Source organism: Cervus canadensis, chromosome X (assembly GCF_019320065.1).
Source record: "Cervus canadensis isolate Bull #8, Minnesota chromosome X, ASM1932006v1, whole genome shotgun sequence".
Lineage (NCBI taxonomy): Eukaryota > Metazoa > Chordata > Mammalia > Artiodactyla > Cervidae > Cervus > Cervus canadensis.
This window is the reverse complement of record NC_057419.1, coordinates 140820574-140845125: the sequence shown is the minus strand read 5'-3', so window position 1 is coordinate 140845125 and position 24552 is coordinate 140820574. Positions and strand designations below refer to the sequence as shown.

The following is a 24552-nucleotide window of genomic DNA, read 5'->3' as shown; positions in this document are numbered from 1 at the left end:
GATGTGAGAGTTGGATCATAAAGAAGGCTGGGCGCAGAAGAATGCTTTCAAACTGTGGTATTGGATAAGACTCAAGAGTCCCTCAGACTGCAAGGAGATCAAACCACTCAATCCTAAAGGAAATCAACCCTGAATATTCATTGGAAGGACTGATGCTGAAGCTGAAGCTCCAGTACTTTGGCCACCTGATGCAAACAGCCAACTCATATCAGAAGAGACCCTGATCCTGGAAAAGACTGAAGGCAGGAGGAGAAGTGGGCAACAGATGAGAAGGCTGGATGGCACTCAGTGGACGCGAGTTTGAGCAAGCTCCAGGAGATGGTGAAGGACAGGGAAGCCTGGCGTGCTGCAGCCCACGGGGTCACAGAGTGTTGGACATGACTGAATGACTGAACACATAACACAGAAGGGTTGAAAGTTAAGAGGATTCAGGGAAAGATTAAAAGGAGTATTCAAAACAATGTCTGAATATAAGGGTAGGACAGAAGAATCTTAGAAAGGAAAAAAAAACAATTAGTGAGTATATGTCCTGTGTTACACTTTCTTTTTTAAAAAAGCTTGTTTTGACAAGTATGTGTCTGACTCTGTGATCCCATGGACTACAGCTGGCCAGGCTCCTCTGTCCACGGTATTTGCCAAGCAAGAATACTGGAGTGGGTTGCCATCTTCCTTTCTACTTGACAAGTGTACTATACTACTAATGCTAAATTTTGATGCTCTAATTAGGGATTATGTTTTTCCAAAACCAATTCAAAAATTCATGGTTGTAGTCTGGATCTCAAAGTAAAGTGCATTCTCTTAATTTAGGACATATGACTAAGACTCCAGTTAATCTATTAGTTGTGTATCTAAGTTATAGTAAATACTCCAAGAAGGAAAATAAAAATAACTCTTATAAAATGCAAAGTATCAACATATAAAACAGATGGCAAGTGTGCTACTTCTCTCCATGATTACCTTTTAAGTATTCACAAAAGCCACATTAACATGCTGCTGCTGCTCAGTTGCTTCAGTTGTGTCCGACTCTTAGTAACCCTATGGACCGTAGCCTGCCAGGCTCCTCTGTCCATGGGATTCTCCAGCCAAGAATACAGGAATGGGTTGCCATTCCCTTCTCCACGGGATCTTCCCAACCCAGGGATTGAACCTGCACTCATGTTTCATATTTACCTTCAAAGATGTTTGTTTAAAAATCAATTTAATATTTGATTTGAAGAGCATAATAAAGAATTAGGAAGATAAGCTTAAACTTCTTAACTTTTATTTTTGTTCTGACACTGTGAAAGGGAGGATTTTACCCCAAGGCCGTAACAATTTTATATATCCATATAGCTATATAGATATGTAGAATATGCTGTATATAAATATATGCTCACACTTATGATGGTTATAAATTTGGCACTCTTCAGACATTTAGTGCCTGAGCAAAATCCAGTCACATGAAGAAGCAACATAGGTTGCTGACTTTATAAAGGGAATTCTTAGACTGGTTTGGTTTTTGGTATCTGCTATTGACTTTAGAAATAGCATATGGCTTCTAAAAGTGAAGAAAAGGCAGCAGAAAGATGAATATTTCTGTATGTGTAACTTTAACTTTTCCACATATTTAAATTAAAATATCTCATTAAACTCAGCATAATAATGATGACTGGGGGCCACAGTTGACCTGTAAAATCAAAAACTACAACAAAAATACAAAGAAATACTTCCCTTAGATATCACAAGCTTATCTTAAAATATGCTCCTGTACATTGTTGTTGTTCAGTCACTCAGTCATGTCTGACTCTTAGAAACCCCATGGACTGCAGCACACCAGGTTTCCCTGTCCTTCACCATCTCCCAGAGGTTGCTCAAACTCATGTCCATTGAGTTGGTGATGCCATCCAACATCTCGTCCTCTGTGGTCCCCTTCTCCTCCTGCCTTCTATCTTTCCCAGCTTCAGGGTCTTTTCTAATGTGTCGGCTCTTCACACCAGGTGGCCGAAGTATTGGAGCTTCAGTTTCAGCATCTGCCCTTCTAATGAATATATTCAGGATTGATTTCCTTTAGGATTGACTGGTTTGACTGTATATTGTACATAACTTTAAATTAGTGCTAATTTTATTTTTAATAAAACTTCTGATTTCTTAATGTTGAAATTCCAGTCCCAAAGAAGGGCAATGCTGAAGAATGTTCTCAAACTACCGCACAATTGCTCTCATTTCACATAACAGCAAGGTAATGCTCAAAATCCTTCAAGCTAGGCTTCAACAGTATGTGAACCAAGGACTCCCAGATGTACAAGCTGTATTTAGAAAAGGCAGAAGAACCAGAGATCAAATTGCCAATACCCGTTGGATCATAGAAAAAGGAAGGGAATTCCAGAAAAACATATACTTCTGCTTCATTGACTATGCTAAAGCCTTTGACTTTGTGGATCACAACAAATTGTGGAAAATTCTTATAAGAGATGGGAATACCAGACCACCTTACCTCTGCTTCCTGAGAAAACTGTATGCAGGTCAAGAAGCAACAGTTAGAACTAGACATGAAGCAATGGACTGGTTCCAAATTGGGAAAGGAGTACGTCAAGGCTATACTGTCACCCTTATTTAACCTATATGCAGAGTACATCATGCGAAATGCCAGGCTGGATGAATCATAAGCTTGGAATCAAGATTGCCTGGAGAAATATCAACAACCTCTGATATGCAGATAATACTAAGAGCAGAAGGCAAAGAGCAACTAAAGAGCCTCTTGCTGAGGGTGAAAGAGGAGACTGAAAAAGCTGGCTTAAAACTCAACATTCAAAGCAAGATCATGGCATCTGGTCCCATCACTTCATGGCAAATAAATGGGGAAACAATGAAAACAGTGACAGACTTCATTTCCTTGGGCTCCAAAATCACTGCGGATGGTGACTGCAGCCATGAAATTAAGATGCTTACTCCTGGAAGAAAAGCTATGACCAACCTAGACAGCATATTAAAAAGCAGAGACAGCTCGCTCTTTGCCACATCTACTGCGAGAATGAAGACCATTCTCAGCAATCAGACTGTCGACATCTCAGAAAAGAGACGGACAGTTATTGTGAAGGGCTCCAGAGGCACCCTGTGGAGGGACTTCAATCACATCAATGTAGAACTCAGTCTCCTTGGAAAGAAAAAGAAGAGGCTCCGTGTTGACAAATGGTGGGGAAACAGAAAGGAACTGGCCACTGTTCGCACAATCTGTAGTCACGTACAGAACATGATCAAGGGTGTTACACTGGGCTTCCGTTACAAGATGAGGTCAGTGTATGCCCACTTCCCCATCAACGTTGTTATTCAGGAGAATGGTTCCCTTGTGGAAATCCGAAATTTTTTTGGGTGAAAAATACATATGCAGGGTTCGAACGAGGCCAGGGGTTGCCTGTTCAGTATCTCAAGCCCTGAAAGATGAGTTGATTCTTGAAGGAAATGACATTGAACTTGTGTCAAATTCAGCTGCTTTGATTCAGCAAGCCACCACAGTTAAAAACAAGGATATCAGAAAATTTTTGGATGGTATCTATGTTTCTGAAAAAGGAACAGTTCAGCAGGCTGATGAATAAGATCTCAGTGATCCTGCTGCAGAAACAAGATAGCAGATGGTTCTATGGACTCAGTTGTGACATTTTAAAGAGACAATAAAAACTCTTGATTTGAAAAATAAATAAATAAATAAAAAGCAGAGACAACATTTTGCCAACAAAGGTTTGTATAGTCAAAGCTATGGTTTTCCCAGCAGTCATGTACAGATGTGAGAGTTAGACCATAAAGAAGGCTGAGCATCGAAGAATTGATGCTTTTGAATTGTGGTGCTGGAGAAGACTCCTGAGACAGCAAGGAAATCAAATCAGTCAATCTTAAAGAAAATCACCCCTGATTATTCATTGAAGGATTGATACTGAAGCTCTAATACTTTGGCCACCTGATGCAAAGAGCCGACTCATTGAAAAAGACCCTGAAGCTGGGAAAGATTGAAGGCAGGAGAAGGGGATGACAGGATGAGATGGTTGGATGGCATTCAATAGACATGAGTTTAAGCAAACTCCGGGAGATAATGAAGGACAGGGAAGCCTAGCATGCTGCATTCCATGTGGTCACAAAGAGTCAGACATGACTTAGCAACTGAACAGCAAAAAATGTTGAAATAAAGCTACTCCACACAGCTTAAGCATCTCTAATTCACATTATAGCTACAGAAAATATATTACTTTATTCTGACAAAGCAAGGAAAACATCAGTTGTGTGGGTTAGATTGTTCTTTTTTAAGAAATTATTTATTTTTGGCTGTGGTGTGTCTTCATTGCTGCATGGACTTTTCTCTAGTTGCAGTGCTCGGGCTTCTCATTACAGTGTTTTCTCCTGTTGCAGAGCATGGGTTCTAGAGCTCCCAGGCTCTAGAGCACAGGCTCAAAAGTCGTGGAACTCAGGCTTAGTTGCTCCATGGCATGTGGGATCTTCCCGGATCAGGGATTGAACCCTTGTCTCCTGCATTGGCAGGCAGATTCTTTACCACTGAGCCACCAGGGAAGCCCTAAAGTATTATTCTTACCTGCATTATCATGGAGAATAAGGAAGCCGTTAGATAGGGTTGGTTATGAAAACTAATGAAACAAGCATATTTATAAACACTTCAATAATCTGTAGATTTTGCCCTTTTAAACACTCCAATGCATAGCTCAATTTCTACCTCTTCTTGACATTCTATAGTTCCTATGATCCACTTATAATGTAGTTGCAAAGCATCAAGGATCTTTAGCAGTACTTTCCCTCTTAAGTCACTTTGCTTAAAACTAACCTAAAAGGGCCCATTTTTCTTTCACTTATAATTCTGAAAAATATTTCTTGAGTATATATACGTGTCAATAAAAAATAAAAGATTAATCTGTTTTCTAAGCATTTGATTGGAAATTTTCAAAACCTGTGTACGCACCCAGATTTTAACTTAACAAAATGTGGAGAATTTTGATTGACATATTTAAAAATTTAGACAGAACTGATACTTATGCATACTCCCAGTTGTTTCTGGGAGCATTTGTTCTTTGTTTCACAATTTGATATACTCATGGGAAAAATTTCCTAGTCCTTCCTGTATTCATATATAGATTTGTTGATTTAGACTTCGTTGAGATTTAGAATAAAAAGTCTTGTTGTTTGTGTATAATTTTTTAATATAATTTTTTCTTTGTTTCAGTATGCTAGGTGTAGCTATAAAATAACTAAAATGTCTGCCATTTAGAAACCAAATGGAACCAGCTCCTCTTTAAAACACTCTCTTTACTATTTTTAAAAATGCAGTACACATTATAGTAAAACAAGTTAATATTCCTCCTCATTGCAAAGATAAAAATCTTAAGTGAAAATAGAATGTTATGTCAATTAAAAAAAAAAACAAAAACATTTCCAAGCAAGCCAGTTTACTAACTGGTATTTCATACATATCTTTGTTAAAACCTTTAAAAATGGGTAAGAGAAACTAGAAAACCTTAGAACTTTGACATACATCTGAAAAGACGGCAAACTCATTTTGAAACAAAATCCTTTCTTGACAATTGAGCATATTGAACTAAGAATTTTCAGGGGAAAAAATTCCAGGTATTCAGGTTTAAGAGAAACAGATAAGTTAAAGGAAAGCAGATAAGCAGAGCATTACATCCAACACAGAGACTGAATCTGAAATGGACTTAGGACTGAAAAACAAAAGTGAGATAAGCAAGAATATGTGAGCAAGACTGATCAGTTTACCTATGTCCTCACATCAAACTGTGGTATATTGTGGGTATATATATTTGACGAGAATGAAAGATTAGCAAGTTGGGGCATGAAAACTCTTAATGGCCAACATGAAGGTTCTGTGTCTGGAACAGAGATTGTTGTTGTTGTCCGGTCACTAAGTCATGTCCAACTCTTAAACTGAAATATATACATGTTTTTTAATTATATGCTTTCACTGCACTTTTCTATTATCAAGTAGAGAGTCAGTCTTGTCAATTCTGCATTCTAATTGACTTAGCATAATATTTTCAGTCTGTGCTCTAGGGGAAGAAATAAAAGCCTCTATAATCCAATCCAAGTAAAATAATATAGCCAGTGAAGCCAATGTTGATTTTTTCTTTGAATTTTTGATTAAAATAAAGTAGTTATAATGTAATGTTTTATCAATCTATTAAAACATGAGATTGAAAAAGAAACATTAATTTGAATTGAAACTACATTTCCATAAAAGAAAAACATTGAAATCAGGCTTTTAATTATCCTTTGCCAAGAATATTTGCCTTGTCTAATAGTTTACAAGTAAATAGATATGTCACTATTTTGCTTTGGCCCAGATTATATAAATAAGGCTGACCTGTTTGATGTTAAATAAAAAGATTGTCAGACCATCTCCCTACAGCAATAAGAGTCCTTTTTCAATGCCTCACTAAATTCTCAAGCATAGTCTGAATTGTTAAAAGCCATGTTATATGAAAGTACAAGGTATGTATATATGATTAAACAACAAATACAGTCAAGAAAAATAACAAGATAATTTTTTAAAAGTCTAAATTCCTAAAAAATGATAACGTCCCTAATTTTCACTTCTGCTTTATGATGTGACTTAGAGAATACAATTTCTTTGGTATTCATCTTATAAAAACTAAACATAAGTATAAATAGGAAAGGTACTACGAGTTCCTTTTAAAGAGTGGACCGCATGAACATAAATCTTTTTTTTCAAAATGATTTGATTGGTATATAATTACCTCTGTGCTAATATTGTGATATTGAGTTGAAGTTGCCCCACACTTGAGCCTGAGTTTTGCCACCAATTGCTCAAATTCTTTTACTTCACTGAAGCGAAAAGCTGTTTTTCCTTTGACGCTAATGATGACAGATTTGCTGGAATCATTTGTCTTATCTATAGCTAAGACCTGGGGGATGAAAACATAAGTGAATCACTTTTTTTCTCATTTTCAAAAAGGTCAGGCAAAATGGCTTAGCTTATTATTATTTGTTTTTTGTGGCAACAAGTTTTGGTCTGTTGTAGGACTTAGTAAGGAGTAGACTTTGGGTACTAGTAGTATCACTGATACAAGCAATCTCAGCGCAAGTTATTTCACTTCTTAAGGAAAAGGTTAACTAACACGTAACCTTTAAAAATGACAAATGCAAAAATTCAACGCTGCAATATTGACAACTGATTTTTGACTTATAGAAAAGCTATCAATTCTATTCTTTCTGACCATGTATATATATCAAATGTGATAGTGTAAGTTTTGGTATTCATGTCATAAATGTCTGAGTAATTATACTCCATGTTGCATCACCCCAAACCCTTATGCTGTATATAAACTTTTAGTTGTTTTCATTTTCAGTAAGAGCTATAAGGTTCTTATCCTAGTACTCTTATCCTTAGGAGTGGTACTCTTATCCTGGAGAATATTATGGAACTTTAAAAAAGATTATTTAAAAATTACTAAAAAGATGCTGCACATTGTTTTTAATAATTTACAAAATTAAAGGGTATTTTACTCTTTGAATGATAACATTTTTGAACTAAAAACTGATATGCAACTAAACTTACTTTACCTCTCGTAATGGAATGATTACACTACACAGATTGCCATCCTGGCTAGCAAAGCAGATATAGTTTTCCGAGACGCACATTTTTCCATGAGTGTTGAAGTGGCTGAATGGTACCCATAAGAAACATTCATGTACTTCTTTCAAAGTCTCTTCTTTGGGCAGCCTAAAAAAAGCATTAAATTGCTCACTGTGGGCTCGGTTTTCCAGACCTCTATAGGAAAGAAAAAAAGAAGAGGCTCAAATGATGCCTTATAAAGTGTACACATGTCTACACTGATTAAGTGCACTGTAAAACTGAACGATTAAACACTACATGCTACACTCTTCAACAAATTATGGAATGGAAGAAACACACTGATTCCTAACCAATTTGTTTGTTCTCTTTTCCAGTTTTGTATTATTAGTAGATTCCAATGCACAACGGTTAGAGATGACGTAGGTCTTCAAACCATCTGTTAAAGGGTGATTTGCTAGGAGACTACTCTATTATTATATTCATATGTGAATATGGCTAAAACCAATCTTGGAAGACAATAATTTTTACACCTGGTTATCAGGAAAATCAAGAGAGTTACCCAGTTCAAACAAAACGATGAAAATTTACAGCATCAAAATTTAGATGGGAAGACTAGTACATAAAAATAACATTAAAATCAAATGAAGCAAAAATATAAATGAATGTTTAAAAAATTCAAAGTAGAGACACAATAAAACAACATTGCTTGCACAGTTTTTGGCACAGGATGGGTGTCAATAAATACAGATGTCTTGTTAACTGACACATAAATATATAAATAAAAAACAATTGCTTAAAATAGCACAATTTTTCTTGAGGCACTAAACACTAGTGCTAAGCAGCAAAGCCATCTGGGGTAGTGAGTAAATTATGCAAGTTCTAACTCTAAGCCAAAAAAGTTAAAACTAAATTTATCCTTCCAGCATATACTGTTTGAATATGTGGCAGTTTACCATGTCTTTAAAAAATAATTCTGATAAATATGAACAGAAAATCACAATTTTTACCTCACTTAAATTGCAATTTGGTGGGGTTTTCCACCATTATTAAAAAACATAATATCTTTTTATATGAATGAAAATATGTCTGTGATATATTAAGGGGGGAAGTAGTCTGTAGCATAATATGTGATGTTTAATCCCATTCATGCTTTTGGCAAATATTTTTTAATTCATGCATTAAAAGGCCTGGAAGGATATACACTGAATTTAGCTACTATAATACATATTTGTAGAAACAATAAACCAAAGCAATAGATATTCCATTTTATTTTAAAAATGTCATTTGGAGACGAAGACTAAATAATCTATTTTTTTTTAATGTACTAGGGAAAAGGATGCCAACAAAGGTCCGTCTAGCCAAGGCTATGGTTTTTCCAGTGGTCATGTATGGATGTGAGAGCTGGCCTGTGAAGAAAGCTGAGTGCCGAAAAATTGATGCTTTTGAACTATGGTGTTGGAGAAGACTCCTGAGAGTCCCTTGGACTGCAAGGAGATCCAACCAGTCCATCCTGAAGGAGATCAGTCCTGGGTGTTCATTGGAAGGACTGATGCTGAAGCTGAAACTCCAATACCTTGGCCACCTCATGAGAAGAGTTGACTCATTGGAAAAGACCCTGATGCTAGGAGGGATTGGGGGCAGGAGGAGAAGGGGACAACAGAGGATGAGATGGCTGGATGGCATCACCAATTCGATGGACATGAGTTTGAGTAAACTCCGGGAGTTGGTGATGGACAGGGAGGCCTGGCGTGCTGCAATTCATGGGGTCGCAAAGAGTCGGACACGACTGAGTGACTGAACTGAACTGACTGAGGGAAAAGGATTTAGACATATATGATTTTCAATGTGTATGCTCATTTACTTCAGTCGTGTCGGATTCTTTGTCACCCGATGGACTACCAGCCCACCATGCTCCTCTGTCCATGGGATTTTCCCAGCAAGAATACTGGAGTCGGCTGTTATTTCCTCCTCCAGGGGATCTTCCAGACCCAGGGATCAAACCCACATGTCTCCTGCATTGAAGGTAGATTTTTTACTGCTGAGTATGCAGGGGAAGCCCTAATTTTCAATAGGTTCTTTTAAAAATGCACATAGCCAAAAATGAATCTACTATACCTCATTTAAATACAGACTTGGTAATGAATAACTCATTGATAAGTGGGCTTTTAGGATATTTTAAGGGAAATAAAATAGCTAAAATGTTTATGCTTAGGGTGGCCAATCAAAACAACCTATATAAACAAATGCTTCACTATAACATAAATTATACTCTTAATCCTTATAGAGTTCTACTGATAAATCATGCACACTGGGACCTAATTTTGATAGTAAGGTGTAAAACAAATTCACCTTGCTGATCTATTTCCAGAAAAGTAAGAAGGCTCACAAAGGGAACCCTTATGTCTACAGATTTTAGGAATGGTTTAAGAATAGGCAAGAGGAACAACTGTACCCAGGTTAGGGCTATGTAACAATCACACAGCATCCAGGTTTTGGTCTATCCACAGGACTGCAGCTTAGTTTCCTCTTATTTACACTTTCCCATACAGTCTATACCCTCATCCTTCTTGCCAGAAGCAGTTCTCACTAGCTATTTCTGGATCCTCTCCCCTTTGGCACACTCATTTCAGTCAACTGTTCTGAGTGTTGAGCAGGATGAAAGGGCTCTGGCTGGTTTCAGCAAACCAAATATAGTGGCAAACAACTCTAAGACAGATACTTCTGATGCAAGCACTAATAGTGGTTACTATTTATCTAGTGCTTTATATTTTACAAAGTGCTTTCACATGTTATATTGCTCATTCCTCACAAGTGCTCTCTGAGGTACAAATGACAGATGAGAAAACTGAGGTCCTGAGAGGTTACAACTTTTCCCAGGGTTGCTCTAATCTTATTCTGAAGCTCATGTTCCATTGATTCTACTAACTTATCCTTATACTAAAAAGTGAAACTCTCAGAGGGAGAGGGTTGGGAGAGGGAAAAATTGGGAGTTTGGGATTAGTAGATGCAAGCTATTACATATAGGATGGATAAACAAGATCTTACTGTATAGCACAGGGAACTATATTCAATATCCTCTGATAAACCATAAGTGAAAAGAGTATAAAAAAGAATATATGTATAGCCAACTGAGTCACTTGTCTATATAGCAGAAATTAACACAACATTGTAAATCAACTATATGTCAATAAAATTTTGTAAACAAAGAAAAAATGAAACTACCTATAAAATGTGTTTAAAAATAAACAATACATTTAACAATTTCAGCCTTAAATTTATCTAGGCTACTCCTCAGACTAACCATGCACACAAAAACTTCTATGTTTCTAAAAGCACTCCAGAGCAAATCCTACTGAGATCTTAAGAAATAATTTTCAAATCTAACTTCTATTACTTCTTAACATTAAATTTCTCATAGAGGATACTATTTGTGAAATGCATATGAATAAACTTTAAAAACTCACACATCAATGATTACTCCAAAGAAAAACTATCATATAACATAGAACAGTTAACTTTTTAAAAATTAATCTATTTAATTGGAGGCTAATTACTTTACAGTATTGTGGTGGTTTTTGCCATACATTGACATGACTCAGCCATGGGTGTACATGTGTCCCCCATCCCAAACCCCCCTCCCACCACCCTTCCCATCCCATCCCTCTGGGTTGTCCCAGTGCACCAGCTCTGAGTGCCCTGTTTCATGCATCAAACTTGGACTGGTCATCTATTTCACATATGGTAATATACATGTTTCAATGTTATTGTCTCAAATTATCCCACCCTCACCTTCTCCCACAAAGTCCAAAAGTCTGTTCTTTATATCTGCGTCTCTTTTGCTGTCTCACATATATGGTCGTTGTTACCATCTTTCTAAATTCCATATATATGCATTAATATACTGTATTGGTGCTTTTTCTTTCTGACTTACTTCACTCTGTATAATAGGCTCCAGTTTCATCCACTGCATTAGAACTGATTCAAATGTGTTCTTTTTAATAACTGAGTAATATTCCATTGTGTATATGTATCAGAACTTTTTTATCCATTCGTCTTTTAATGTTATTCAATGCCACCATTCTTTGGTCGAACAATACTTTAAAAAACAAATATTAATTAAGCTTTGGATACCTTTTAGTGATTTGTAGAGGATCATCAAGGACTGGGTCATTATCAAACGTTTCCTTATCAAAAATTCTTTTTATAGCATAGTTTGCCAGTTGTTCCATAAGAAGGTATGTTTGGTTAATATGCAAAAACATCGAAAAGTAGTGATTCTCCCCTTGGGAACACACATGAATACTCTCTGTCAGTATGACATTTGAAGTCTTTTCAAGTTTTGAGACTGCATCCCAGGAGATAACGAGTTTGACTGCAAATTAGAGTTATAAGCAGATATGATTAAATTTCTCAATGTTGATTAGTGTTTATCAATCAGGTCTTTCAAGACAAACAATAGTCACTTAAAAAATGCTATGAACAACTAAAATGCTTTTGAATTCAAGATTAGTTTAAATTTTGAAGCATAACAATGAACATACAACAATTGATTTTAGGAACAGATATAATTCACCAGGGAAGTCCCTAATTTTAAATAATTTTTAATCTTTTTTTTCTGATTTGATATTTAAACCTGATATTAAATTTGGTATTTCAATTTATACAATTATATAACTATTGGTATAAAAGCTATACATGTGCTATGAACAGTACGGCTTGATTCTGCTTTGTAGCTGTAGGCCATTAGGTACTATGATTACTATACATTAGGTACTATGATTACACAACATACATTGTGTATTGTATGTTTAAAACAATTATTTAAATATAGATTGAAGAAAGTGCATAGTTTAGACCAAGGGAAAAAAAGGATATGTCAGATTACCATCATCGTTTAATATTCATTTGCTTCCCACAACAGGCAAGGCATTCTATATACAATTCAAATGGTTCTTATGTTAAACAACCAGTCTTAAAAGTATTCTTCCCCAGATGAAGTGAACTTTTAAATGAATAGTTTAATTACCTTTAATATCTATCCTATTACTTTACATGCAACCTAATACCATCACAAAGTTGATAGGTAAGTTTATAAATTCAAAGTCATAGTAAACAACAGAAACCACTTACTTTCTGATCCTAACAAAAAAGAATAGAAGCTCAGAAAATTGGTGCTAAGATATAGCCAACCCTGACAAGGAACCCGTCCTTTCCAATAACTGCATGAGTAATAGGTCACTAACTTTTCCTGCTCTGGCAAACCAAAACATTTTTCAAATTTCAGAAGGGCTTCTCGAAATTTTTCAGGATCATCTTCTTTTGCAAAAGAATGTTTTCCCTCTTCAGCAATTAATCCCTAAAGGAGACAAAATAATTTCTGAAAATTAGTAATTACCCATCAACAAAAATGTACCTCACATGTTTAAACAGTTCCTTGAATAAAACTGTGTATACACACACACACACATACCTACATCTCTTATGACAGAGGTGGGCAGATCTTCTTTAATTTTGTAATTCAATTTCTTTAAATTTCCAATTTTGTAACTTAATCTTTTCCTAATGCCTCAAAAGAAGCTACCAAAAATACAGGTGCTAAATATTATTTTGATTGGGTGAAGGGTTCATTCAAAGAGATTCTGAAATGAAAACATCCCTAAGTGCACTCACAAGGGCATCAAAGACTAACCACTAAGTTTACAACTCTCTTTAGCTCTGATTCTGATATTCATATGTGTGCTTCTGCCAGTCCTGAAAGGTGCCAGTAAAACAATGAGCTTCCATGCAACTTTCATCCTCAAATAAAAGGGTCGAAGAGTTTAGTATTCCATCTAAAAAAACTATATCCATGCCACTTACTCTTATCTTTCCTTGTACAAAATTAGTAATATCTTCATTTGAATCAAACACAGATAAGGTCTTCATGATATTTTCTTCTAACCATTCCCAGTGTTTGGTTATTTCTTCTCTGTTGGCTCCTGATTAATAATAAAAGAGAAAGAGAGACTCAAAGAAAACTTCACACACACAAAAAACTGCTCTTGATATTTATAAGCTTAGTTTAAAAAGATATAAAATTATATTTGCTCTTTTTAAAAAATGATCATCATAAAGGAACAGGATACAATGTTTATTGTCCATGTCATCCCTAAATGTGAGTATGAACACTAGTTTTCATTATAAATAGCAAGAATAAAATATTTAATGAAAGTGGAGAAAAGTAACTACAACTCATGAGAAAAGATATAAAATTTTGAAAACAAGGTGCCAGTAACTGGTACCTACAGTAACCAGTTCTTTTAAGAGAATATACCAAGTGTGTGCTCAGTTGCTCAGTCGTATCTGACTCTTTGTGACCCCATGGACTGTAGCCCGCAGGCTCCTCTGTCCATGGGATTCTCTAGGCAGGAGTACTGGAGTGGGTTGCCATTCCCTTCTCCAGGGGATCTTCCCAATCAAGGGATTGAACCTGGGTTCCCCACATGGCAGGCGGATTCTTTACCATCTGTGCCACCAGGGAAGCCCAAATATATAGAGTACCAGAATATAAATATACATAATTTAATCTTTGGTCTTCAAATAATAGTCAGCACTGTGCCTGTGTGACTGAAAATAGCATGCATATGACAATCCTATGCACACTGCATAAACATGGATCTCAACTGTGGCAGCTCCCAGGAGTATGAAGACTTCTCTCAGTCAACTCTTTCATTAAAAAGCCTAGTCAACTTACAGAAATTTTATGAAAGAGATTAGAAATCCTATAGCAAGGTTAAATCCTTGTGATCTGCTGAATCAAGGTTAGGGGGTTTACCAAGGGTCAGAGTACTTGCATTGACAATCAGTATTACACTTAACTCTGGGTTGCTTTGGTTTGAAGAACATTTTAATATCTATCTACTTTCCCCTATAACCAACATAGCTTTAAGATCTCCCCAGCACTGTAGATTATACAAATCTCACTCAAAAGAAATACCCTGACTTCTAAGTATGTTTTATGACACATGGAGAGTGATACATTAAAAAATTTATTGATGGACTTCCCTGGTGGTCTAGTGGTTAAGAATTCCTTCACCTGCCAATGCAGGGAACATGGGTTCTATCATTGGTCTGGGAAGATACCACATACATGGGAGCAACTAACCCCATACCTCACAACTACTGAGCCCACGCACTGCAACTACTGAGTCTGCGCACCTAGAGCCTGTACTCCACAATAACAGAAGCCACCACAATGAAAAGTCTGCACTGCAATGAAGAGTAGCCTCTGCTCACTGCAACTAGAGAAAGCCCATACATAGCAACGAAGACCCAGCAGCAGCCAAAAATAATTTTTTTAAAAAAAGTACTGACACTTTTAAAACTGCCTATTTCCTACACATCAGTTAGAACTATATTCATGTTACTCAAGTCATCATACCATGTGTAATAACTTTCTTTAATGAACCACAAATAAAAGCCATGGGGAAATTTTAAGGCCTTTATTGTGGCCCTTTAGGTATAAAGAAGCTTCACTAATAGATAACTACTATATTTCTGTGCGTTTCCCAGGTGGCTCAGAGGTAAAGAATCTGCCTGTCAACGCAGGAGATGCAGGTTCAATCCCTAGGTCGGGAAGCTCTCCTGGAGGAGGAAATGGCAACCCACTCCCATATTCTTGCCTGGAGAATCCCATAGACAGAGGAGCCTGGCAGGCTACAGTCCACAGGGTCACAAAGAGTCAGACACGACTGAGTGACTGAACACACATGCACTGTGTTTCTGCATCAGGTTAATTTGGGAAGTAAGTTGTATAATCATCCTTTTTTTTTTTTAAAGAAATGAGGATATAATTTCTTCCAACTCAACTTAGAGTTGAGGTTATAGATGTCTCATGATGTCAGTAAGTATAATATCTTCCATATTTAGTTTAAATGGTATTCAATTTGAAACAGTCAGGAGAAAACACTCATCAGAAACACTAAAGGAAACTGAGAGGGAGATGCAAAAATCAAGCCACACAGTTTTAAAAATTAATTGTATGCTATACATTCACACACATGAACTGTCCAGAAATTCACATGCTTTTGTATTTTTTAAGTATATCTACTTAAAAAAAGAGAGAGGGAGAAGAGAGAAAGAATAAGAAAAAGGCAACCTTTCAACATTAAAAAAACCCATAAATCTCAGATTCTAATTTAGACCAACATTGTGATGGCATCATTAAAGAATTAACAATTGTCACTGTATTTTTTCCTAATTTTGAGTTGCTATGTTAAGAAGAATCATTCTAATTCCTTTTCTACCACAATAGATACATGTGGAAGAATCTGAACCACCTGAATATGGATGGATGCATTTTATTCATGGATGAATATGTTGCACTGCGTGTAAGTTATCCCTTCATATTTCAAGGATATGATGCCTTGTTCAGGTTACCAGGCTTATATTTTCTTAGAGATCAGCCTTTAAGTTTTGGGCTTGATTCTCCTCATCTGCATTATTAGAGATGAAACAAAGAACTTCATGGGGGAGGTTCTCATCTTCCTAGCAGTTGGGTTAAGCAGGAAAGGTTACTTGAAGAAAGGAGTCAGATTAGCAGTAGCACTGACCAAAATTTGCTCAGAATCAACACTGCCAGAACACATGCTTCAGGTCTCACATATTAATGGATTTTTAAAAAATCTATAGTCCTTCTTAAATATTTTTTCTAGTCTTTCAAAGTAGAGCCGCACATTTAACTCAATTCTAAATCAAAACAACTGGGGAGATTCTATTCCCATATAGGTCATTACAAAGTATTGAGTAGAGTTCCCTGTGCTATACAGTAGGTTCTTACTAGTTATCCATTTTGTAGTAGTGTGTATATGTCAATCCCAATCTCCTAATTTATCCTTCACCCTCCCCTATACCTCATTTGTTTTCTACATCTGTGACTCTATTTCTAAGTCAACTATACTCCAATAAAAATTAATTTTAAAAAACTGGGGAGTATAAATAAATTTAAATATTCAGTTTCTTAAGATCCTTATCTGTTTGAATTCTATGTTTTAAAAATCATACTCACCACAGGCAATTGACAGGTAAACTTGAGAATCTGGTGTCTGATGTAGGATGCGAAATGGAGCTACTTTTGCAGTAGAGTCTAAGACTGAATCAAGAGTCCCAACCAAAAGTCCTGTTGTAATAAAGAGACTGTTGAAACAAGGATCTTAGAAGAGAGAAAATCAATATTGCTTCACACGACTAACAACCAATGGATTTTTTTTTTAATTTCTAACTCAAAATACAATCGGGATGAAGAGATTAGTGTTCCAATGTCAGTAGTGCTTTAAAAAATTATTTTTCAATATAATAATAATAATAATTATTATTATAATAATTTGTCTAAACCTCATGATATATTTGTAGCACTTATTTACCTCCTTTACAAGGTTATGTATAGAGCAGGTAAGAATGCAGATTCTACTACCAGAGATTTCCTAGGTTTGATTCCTAGTACTAACTTGTGTCAAGTTGACCCAGTTGTACTTACCTTTTCTTCATCCTCATTTGTAAAATAATGGGGTAAAACTGGAGCCCACCACAAAAGGTTGTTGGAAAGATAAAATGAGTTATTATTACACATAAAACACTTAGCACCATGTTTAGCACATAGTAAGACTCAGTGTTAGCTAATACTATAAGAAAAACAATGAATTTTAACAAGATAAAAATCTTGATTAATTTAAATGCTTAAAGGGGATTTTTTCTTTTTAACATTTACTTCCTCAATTTCAAATTCAAGGTTCTGATTATTTAGCTTCAATTTAATTATCTGATATTTTCTACTCCTCCTAGAATAAGTTTCCTGTTTTCTTAATTTCTCCCTTAAAGTCTTTGCATAGCAAGTCTGGGCTTCACTGGTGGCTCAGTGGTAAACAATCCACCTGCCAATGTAGGAGACCCCAGTTTTATCCCTGGTCATGGAAGATTCCATGTGCCATGGAGCATCTAAGCTCATGAGACAACAATTAAGCCAGTGCTCTAGAGCTGGAGAGCTGCAACTACTGAGCCCATGTGCCCTAGAGTCTATGCTCAGCAACAAAAGAAGCCTGGGCACTGCAACTAGAAAGTAGCCTGGGCTCTCTGCAACTAGAGAAAATGCCCATGCAAAGCAACAAAGATCCAGTACAGCCAAAAATAAATAAATAAAAACTTAAAAAGTCTCTGCTAAGCAAGTCTCTTTTTTACCTAGAAATGTTAATGGAAGTCTTGTAGCCCAGTGTGGCAAATCTAAATTCTATGTTTTCTTCAAGACCCAATTCCCCTATGAAATCTTCATTGGCAACCCCAAGCAATTATGCCTTCCCTTGTCTCTGATTACACACAGCACTTAAAGTCTGTATGATACAACCCAGCATTCTGATTATTAGGTTAGTTATTACAACTACTTTCTAAGTACTTCATGTATATTAATTTTACCTCCTTACTTAGATTATTAATTCCCTGAGGACAATAACCATGTCTTCTACCTCTAGGTTTCTATCCCTAACTTTCAGGAGCAAAATTTGTTGACTTAACTGTATCAATGAGCCAGCTGAGAAACATAAATCAACCTTTCTTTTCTGGAAGCTTTGACTGGTTGAGTGTTGGTTTTACTTTATGAGGCATTCCTCTTTGATTTAGCATACAAACTTGAGAAAAAAATAACTCAACTATAAAACAGGCCTTTGGCTATTTTCCTACCTTTACCCACTTAAAGGGAGTTAAGATTTCAAGCAAGATTTGAATGAGAATATAGGTACATTGGCAGATGTGAGGTAGGGAGTTATTATAAGCATAGAGGGAAGTAAATTAGAAGAGTAGACGATAAAACAAAGAAATAAAGAGAAACTTGGCTCAGTTGAAAGGAAAGGGTGGGAGAGAGATGTAGGAACTGGTAAAAAGTAAAAATAGGAGTCACAAATGCAGCATATCAATTAGCAGTCTTAGAGGCCAGTCTTAGAAGATTTTGGCAATCACAACATGTGCAGCTTATAGAAAAAAGCAATTATCTGATATGAAAAAGTTATAATATGAATTGAAGACTAAGAAAAAGAAATATGAACACCCAGACAAATATTATGAAAGAGACGGTACGGGGGAAGAGAGAATGGGAATGAAGACGCGAGACATAGGAAGTGATTCTATGTCAACTAATGAGGGAATTACTGAAGGGCTGGAGATAAAAGGAAAAATAAGTCTATCACTCTCAGTATGAAAAAGTGACTGAGAAACTGGAGGTCTGGCTAAGAGATTAGGGATAAAGTAAGAAAAGTGGGAGCTGGTGAAAAAGAAAAGTGGGAGTTAAACATATGCAGATAGCTTCTTCAGAGCAACGTAACTGAAATTACTCAGGAAATAGAAAAAAAGGAGGATGTTTTCATTTTGAAGATGGGAAAGTGAAAATACTAAAGATAAAAGAGGCAGTGAAAGAAAACCAAAAGAGGGAACTATCTTCAGGTTGAAAATATGGAATCATGTATATGAATGCCTGTTTATGTAAATAAACATGCAATGACTTAACAAAACTGTCAAAATAAGGAGTTCAAATAAAAGCATTAATTAAAAACAGCAAAAGCTTTCAAAAAAGTTTTTGCAAATTTGCACGGAGAATTATTTATTGCACATTTTGCCACATTTCAAAGAAAAGGAGCTCAAAGTTTATTTCCTTCTTCATATACACTAGAAAAAGCAGTATTAGAAGAATGGGAAAAAGAACAAAGAGGTAAAGAAAAGTTTGGCTCAGCTGAAAGTTAACATGGGAGTGTGGATGTGTGAGGAGGCAGAAAGGAAAGGAGAGGCTACAGATCATTATTCCTGAGTAACATAAGAAAAATTAGTTCCTTGATAGAAAGTTTGAGACTGGGGACAAAGTAGTCAAAATCACCTGTCATGAAAGGTAATTTTTTTTGCAACAGAAGTGTTTGCAAGATTATAAGTGCTTTACACTATGCAGAAAGGAAATTGGTCAGTTTTGGTTAAGTGCTTTAAATCTGGCAGCTAGTGCAAAACCATGCAACAAATAATTTGGAAGCTAGTGCAATACATTTCAAATCCCTTGGGGAAGTCTTACAGCTCATTAAGCTATAATCATCATCAAGTCCCTGCAAGCCATTCAGGAATTAATATGTACCAAAGTCTGGGTTCTAGAAGTACGAGAAAATGAGCAGAGAACTTTGGGTTGCTTTTCCATATACACAGAGGTTTATCATCTGACAGCCTGAACATCTAAGGTCATGAATCAGCTTACATATGGGAAGGTCTATAGCAATAGAAATGGGCTTCCTTGATGGCTCAGAGGTAAAGAATCTGCCTGCAATGCAGGAGCCTCAGGAGACATGGGTTCGATTCCTAAGTGGGAAGATCCCCTGGAGGAGGGCATGGCAACCTACTCCAGTTTTCTTGCCTGGAGAATCCCATGGACAGAGGAGCCTAGCAAGCTACAGTCCATAGGGTCGCAGACAGCTGGACATGACTGAAGTGACTTAGTACGCATGCATAGCAATAGTAAATTGGGAAAAGAATACTGTCTGTCAGCTGCAGGACAGAACAAGAGAGTTAAAAATATCAAGAAACTCAAATCATTCTTTGAATGTCTATAACTGAGCAAGGTAATGTTCTATACCCTGTTAAAGGTCTGTGCAGTTTATAGCACTCTGCCATATAAGTAGCAACAAACTTCTGAAAGAAACCATCACCACAGTTGATATGAAATATTTTTTATTAAATGATACAGCAAGATAACAAAAAGCAAGGTTCTATGATTTTAAAAAACAGACAACTTGTAGGTAATGAACTGTTCATGAACCAATTATTTTTGGATGGATAGAGATAGAGCACCATTGATGTCAGAGATGAAAAAATATCCTAGCATGTCATATAGTCCAACCACCGACACATTCATCTAGTCTATAGTATCCCTGATAGGAAGCCTAGCTTTTCCCTTTTTAACTCCAGAGTTCTCCCAAGGCAGCCTATTGCATTGGTGGGAATTTCTACTAATTAGAAACTTATTTCTAAAATATTTTTACAATTGACCCGTGAACAACGCAGGGGTTAGAGGAGTCGACCCCATGCAAGTCAAAACTGCATATAACTTCATAGTCGGCCCTCCATGTCTGAAGCTCCACATCCGCAGATTCAACAAACTGAAGACTGTATAATACTGTTGTATTTATTGGGGAAAAAAGCCACATAAAGTGGACCCATGCAGTTCAAACTCCATGTTGTTCAATGGTGAACTGTAAATTTCTAGATGTTATATAATTAAAGCTGGTTTCATGAGCTTATGACCTGTCCATAGGGCCTCATGCCAGAAGGGCCCCATGCTTGCTTTAATACTCTGCTGTTACATCTTTAAATTCTTAATTTTTTAACATAGAGCCCTGCACATTTTCTTTCTTTTTCCCCCTGCATTTTCATTTTGCACTGAGCCACATACATTAGGTAGCCAATCTGGGTTACAGTGGTTATCTCTGAGCAGCAGGATGATGGGTGGTCATTTTCTTTTTCACACCTATACATATTTTCTGAAATGAACATTTTTTTAACATTTAAGATAGAAAAATGAAAGTATTTCTTACACACTTTAAAAAAATAGAAAATGATGGTCTTCCTTAGGATAAGTACTACTTTTGCAACTTTGGGGCCATACAAAATATATGCTCTATTCAATATGGTAGGCCTTCAAATATTATTAATATGATTATAGTTCTCTTGTCTCCCTGTGCTTATTCTTCTCATCTTCTGGCTTAAAATATACCTAATTCTTTCATCTGTTTGTTGTAAGAGATTGTCTGAGTCTCTTATTATTTCTTCTGCTATTCTCTTAACATACCTATTTGTCAAAGCCTCATAAAATGCGTCTTTCAAACCTGAATATGAGATAAGATCTGAACAAATGCAGGTTTTTTATACTGTAGGCTGCATGGTTCTATTAATGCTGTCAAAGATCATACTAGCTTTCTAGTCATGATGTCATATTATCATCATACTAACCTTGTGATAATTAACCTACTTTGATCTTTTTCACAAACACAAGCACCAACCTAAGTATTCTCTGTCCTGTACAGCTGATTAAAAAAAAATAAATAAATGCAGTTTACATTTACATATGTTAAATTTTATCTCATTGATTTCAACTGAGCTTTTAACTTGTCCAGATCTATCTGAATCTTGACTTTATTTTCCATGATAGTGATTCTCAACTGTAACTGCAAGTTTGAATCATTTGGGAGAGTTTTTTTTTAAAGATTTATTTATGTTAATTTATTTTATTTTTGGCTGTTCTGGGTCTTCGTCACTGCACAGGCTTTTCTCTAGTGGCGGCAAGTGGAGGCTACTCTCGTTGTGGTCTGAGAGTTTCTCATTGTGGTGGCTTCTCTTGTTGCAGAGCACAAGCTCTAGCGTGCATGGGCTCAGTAGTTGCAGCTCCCTAGCTCTAGAGCACAGGCTCAGTAGTTATGGCACAAGAGCTTAGTTGCTCGGGGGCATGTGAGATCTTCCCCGCTCAGGGATTAAACCCATGTCTCCTGCATTGGCAGGCATTTTTTTTTTTTTTGACAGGAAATAGCATTTATTGGTGAGCGTCATTAAGGAGGGAACAGAGCTGATACTCATGAGTGCAGGGCCCGCCATTTGTCCAGGGGACCACGATTAGGGATGTATTTGACCTCACAGCCGTCCGGGATGAGTCACTTTTCTGCCACCATGTTCTCAAATTCATCCGCATTGAACTTGGTAAATCCCCACTTCTTGGAGATGTGGATCTTCTGACGGCCAGGAAACTTGAACTTGGCCCTGCGGAGGGCTTCAATCACATGCTCCTTGTTCTGCAGCTTGGTGCGGATGGACATTATGACCTGGCCAACGTGGACCCTGGCCACTGTGCCCTGGGGCTTTCCAAAGGCACTGCGCATACCTGTCTGGAGTCTAGATTGAGAAACAGCAGGCCAGTCATGAATGCCCACTAGGAAGAGTTGTCTCCAAGGTCCCTTAGGGCTACCTGTACAGGCAACAGGTTGCATACACTACCAAGGAGGCTGCTGTTTGCAGCCATTGCACACTGGGCCCCCATGGGGAAAAGAGCACAGTCGGCTTAATTGGCTGCAAAGGCAGGCAGATTCTTTACCACTGAGGCACCAGGTAAGCCCTGGAGGAGTTTTATAAACTACTCAAGCTCAACTTTTAAAACCACTAAAGCCTGAAGATTCTAATTTAATTCATCTGGGGTAGGGCCCAGGTATTCTATTTTTCCTTAACTGCGTTTTATAAAAATTTTCAAAAAGAGAATAATAAACTAAAACTTCTATGTGCCCATGACATAGCTTCAATAATTACCAACATTTTGCCAATCTTCTATCATTATTCCCTCCTAGAGTATTTTAAAGTAAATCCCAAATATCATATAATTTTACCCATAAATACTCCAGTGTCATTTAGTTTGTTTTAAAAGGGTCTTAGTTGAATCTAACATGCAGCCAGTATTGAGAAAACTGAGCTATGGTATTAACTGTCACTTTCAATTTTCAGACACCTGCAAAATTGATAAACATTTTTTTCTTACATTAGGTTAATAATAATATGAACAAGTAGGCTGAGTGTTGGAGGAAGGGATGCTATATAATAGCCAAAGCTTGAAGATGGTACTCATTATCAATGTGTTAGTTTAGTACACTTTCATTTGACAAGTGGCTTTTTCTGCCTGTGCACTGGATTGAGGACATTGTGTAAGGCAACACCGCTCCAGCTGCAGAAGTTATTAAAATGCACTTCCTAATACAAAGAACATATAATTTCCATTCTATGTAAACACTCAATTATAAGCTTTGGCCATAGAAATAACTGTCGAAACTTTATAATGGATTCTGTATCTTGTCTTCAGTTGCCAGGTTTACAAAGTCAAACCTTTACTGAATTTTTTATAATCTCAGGTTCATTAAATGTTGATGAACAAACTAACTGGTAAACTTAGTAGGAAATACATTCAAATAGGAGAAAGTAATGTTCTCAGTAAAGGCCACTGGTCTTCCTCTTTCTACTGCTTTTGCTGCCAGTTCTAAGTCCTTAAAACAAGATTGTGAACTCTTCTTTTACAATAATCCAGTAGACATAGTTGACATTTTGAAAGCTGCCAACTTTACACTAAAAGCTTTAGAAAACAGTTAATAAAAATAATTCTCTTGCGTTATTTTCCCTCTCCTTGCATTTTTTTCAGACATTTACTTGAAAACTAGATATACATAAGCACTCATTTCCTTCCCTAACTGAAAATAAAGCTTTGTTTCATTAAAGGATTTAGAATTTTGTAAAGGTAAGTAACTGAGCATAAATGGCAGATTACAATGTCATGGGGGAAAAAAAGAATGTAAGAATTATCCATCAAATACAGCTATATTTCTAAAGATTAAAACAGAGAAATATGAGAATTGTTACCATCTTTATTTACAGCACCTTAATACACTTCAAGACTTATGCATCAAGGCACAAAAAGAGTAGCCCTAAGAAAATTAAAGAAAATAACAACATCTGAATTCCTAGGGGCAAAGAAAAAGGCAAGTGTAGCAGCAAATGGAAACTCATATATAGTACAGTATTTTAAAAACATTGTTTAGAAGAACTAAAGCTGGCTATAATTTTGGTTAGTTTAAAACAAGAGAGCAACTAATTTAAGGATAAAAATCAACAAATGTGATTACCTCTTGTTTTAAAACTTCACTTTTTTATACTGGAGTGAAAGAGAAAAAAACAAAACCATCTAGACTGGAATTCAAAGGGCAGTGGAGACAAAAAACAACAAAGGTTTCATTCTCAAGTCCTTTTGATTTTCTATCTCCAGTTTTCCAGGTTTTCCTCTTCTATAGATGAGGGTGTTGCTCTTCAACAAACCCTTCTGGTTGCTAAGGGCAATATATCTTGAGTTTCCTATTTTCAGCCACAAATAAGTGAATCTGGAGTACTTA

At 36.4% G+C, this 24552-nt stretch overlaps 1 protein-coding gene, 1 non-coding gene and 1 pseudogene across 4 annotated transcripts in view; 1 reads left to right on the top strand and 2 right to left on the bottom strand.

The window, feature by feature from the left end:
- Nucleotides 1-24552, bottom strand: part of TBC1D8B (TBC1 domain family member 8B) — an 80052-nt gene that overhangs the window by 45149 nt on the left and 10351 nt on the right. For 2 of the 3 annotated variants that reach the window (XM_043458085.1, XM_043458087.1), the window contains exons 2-7: nucleotides 16635-16745; nucleotides 13448-13566; nucleotides 12719-12944; nucleotides 11720-11960; nucleotides 7576-7783; nucleotides 6750-6917 (exon numbers count right to left, since the gene is read on the bottom strand). In XM_043458085.1, the coding sequence (XP_043314020.1) occupies nucleotides 6750-6917; nucleotides 7576-7783; nucleotides 11720-11960; nucleotides 12719-12944; nucleotides 13448-13566; nucleotides 16635-16745 (1073 nt within the window). The remainder of the gene's footprint in view (nucleotides 1-6749; nucleotides 6918-7575; nucleotides 7784-11719; nucleotides 11961-12718; nucleotides 12945-13447; nucleotides 13567-16634; nucleotides 16746-24552) is intronic. The other variant, XM_043458086.1, reaches the window with a different exon arrangement.
- LOC122434576 lies at nucleotides 3011-3659 on the top strand (annotated as a pseudogene).
- LOC122436172 lies at nucleotides 22568-22702 on the bottom strand. The gene has a single exon (XR_006267931.1). It is a non-coding gene; the product is annotated as a small nucleolar RNA SNORA70 (small nucleolar RNA).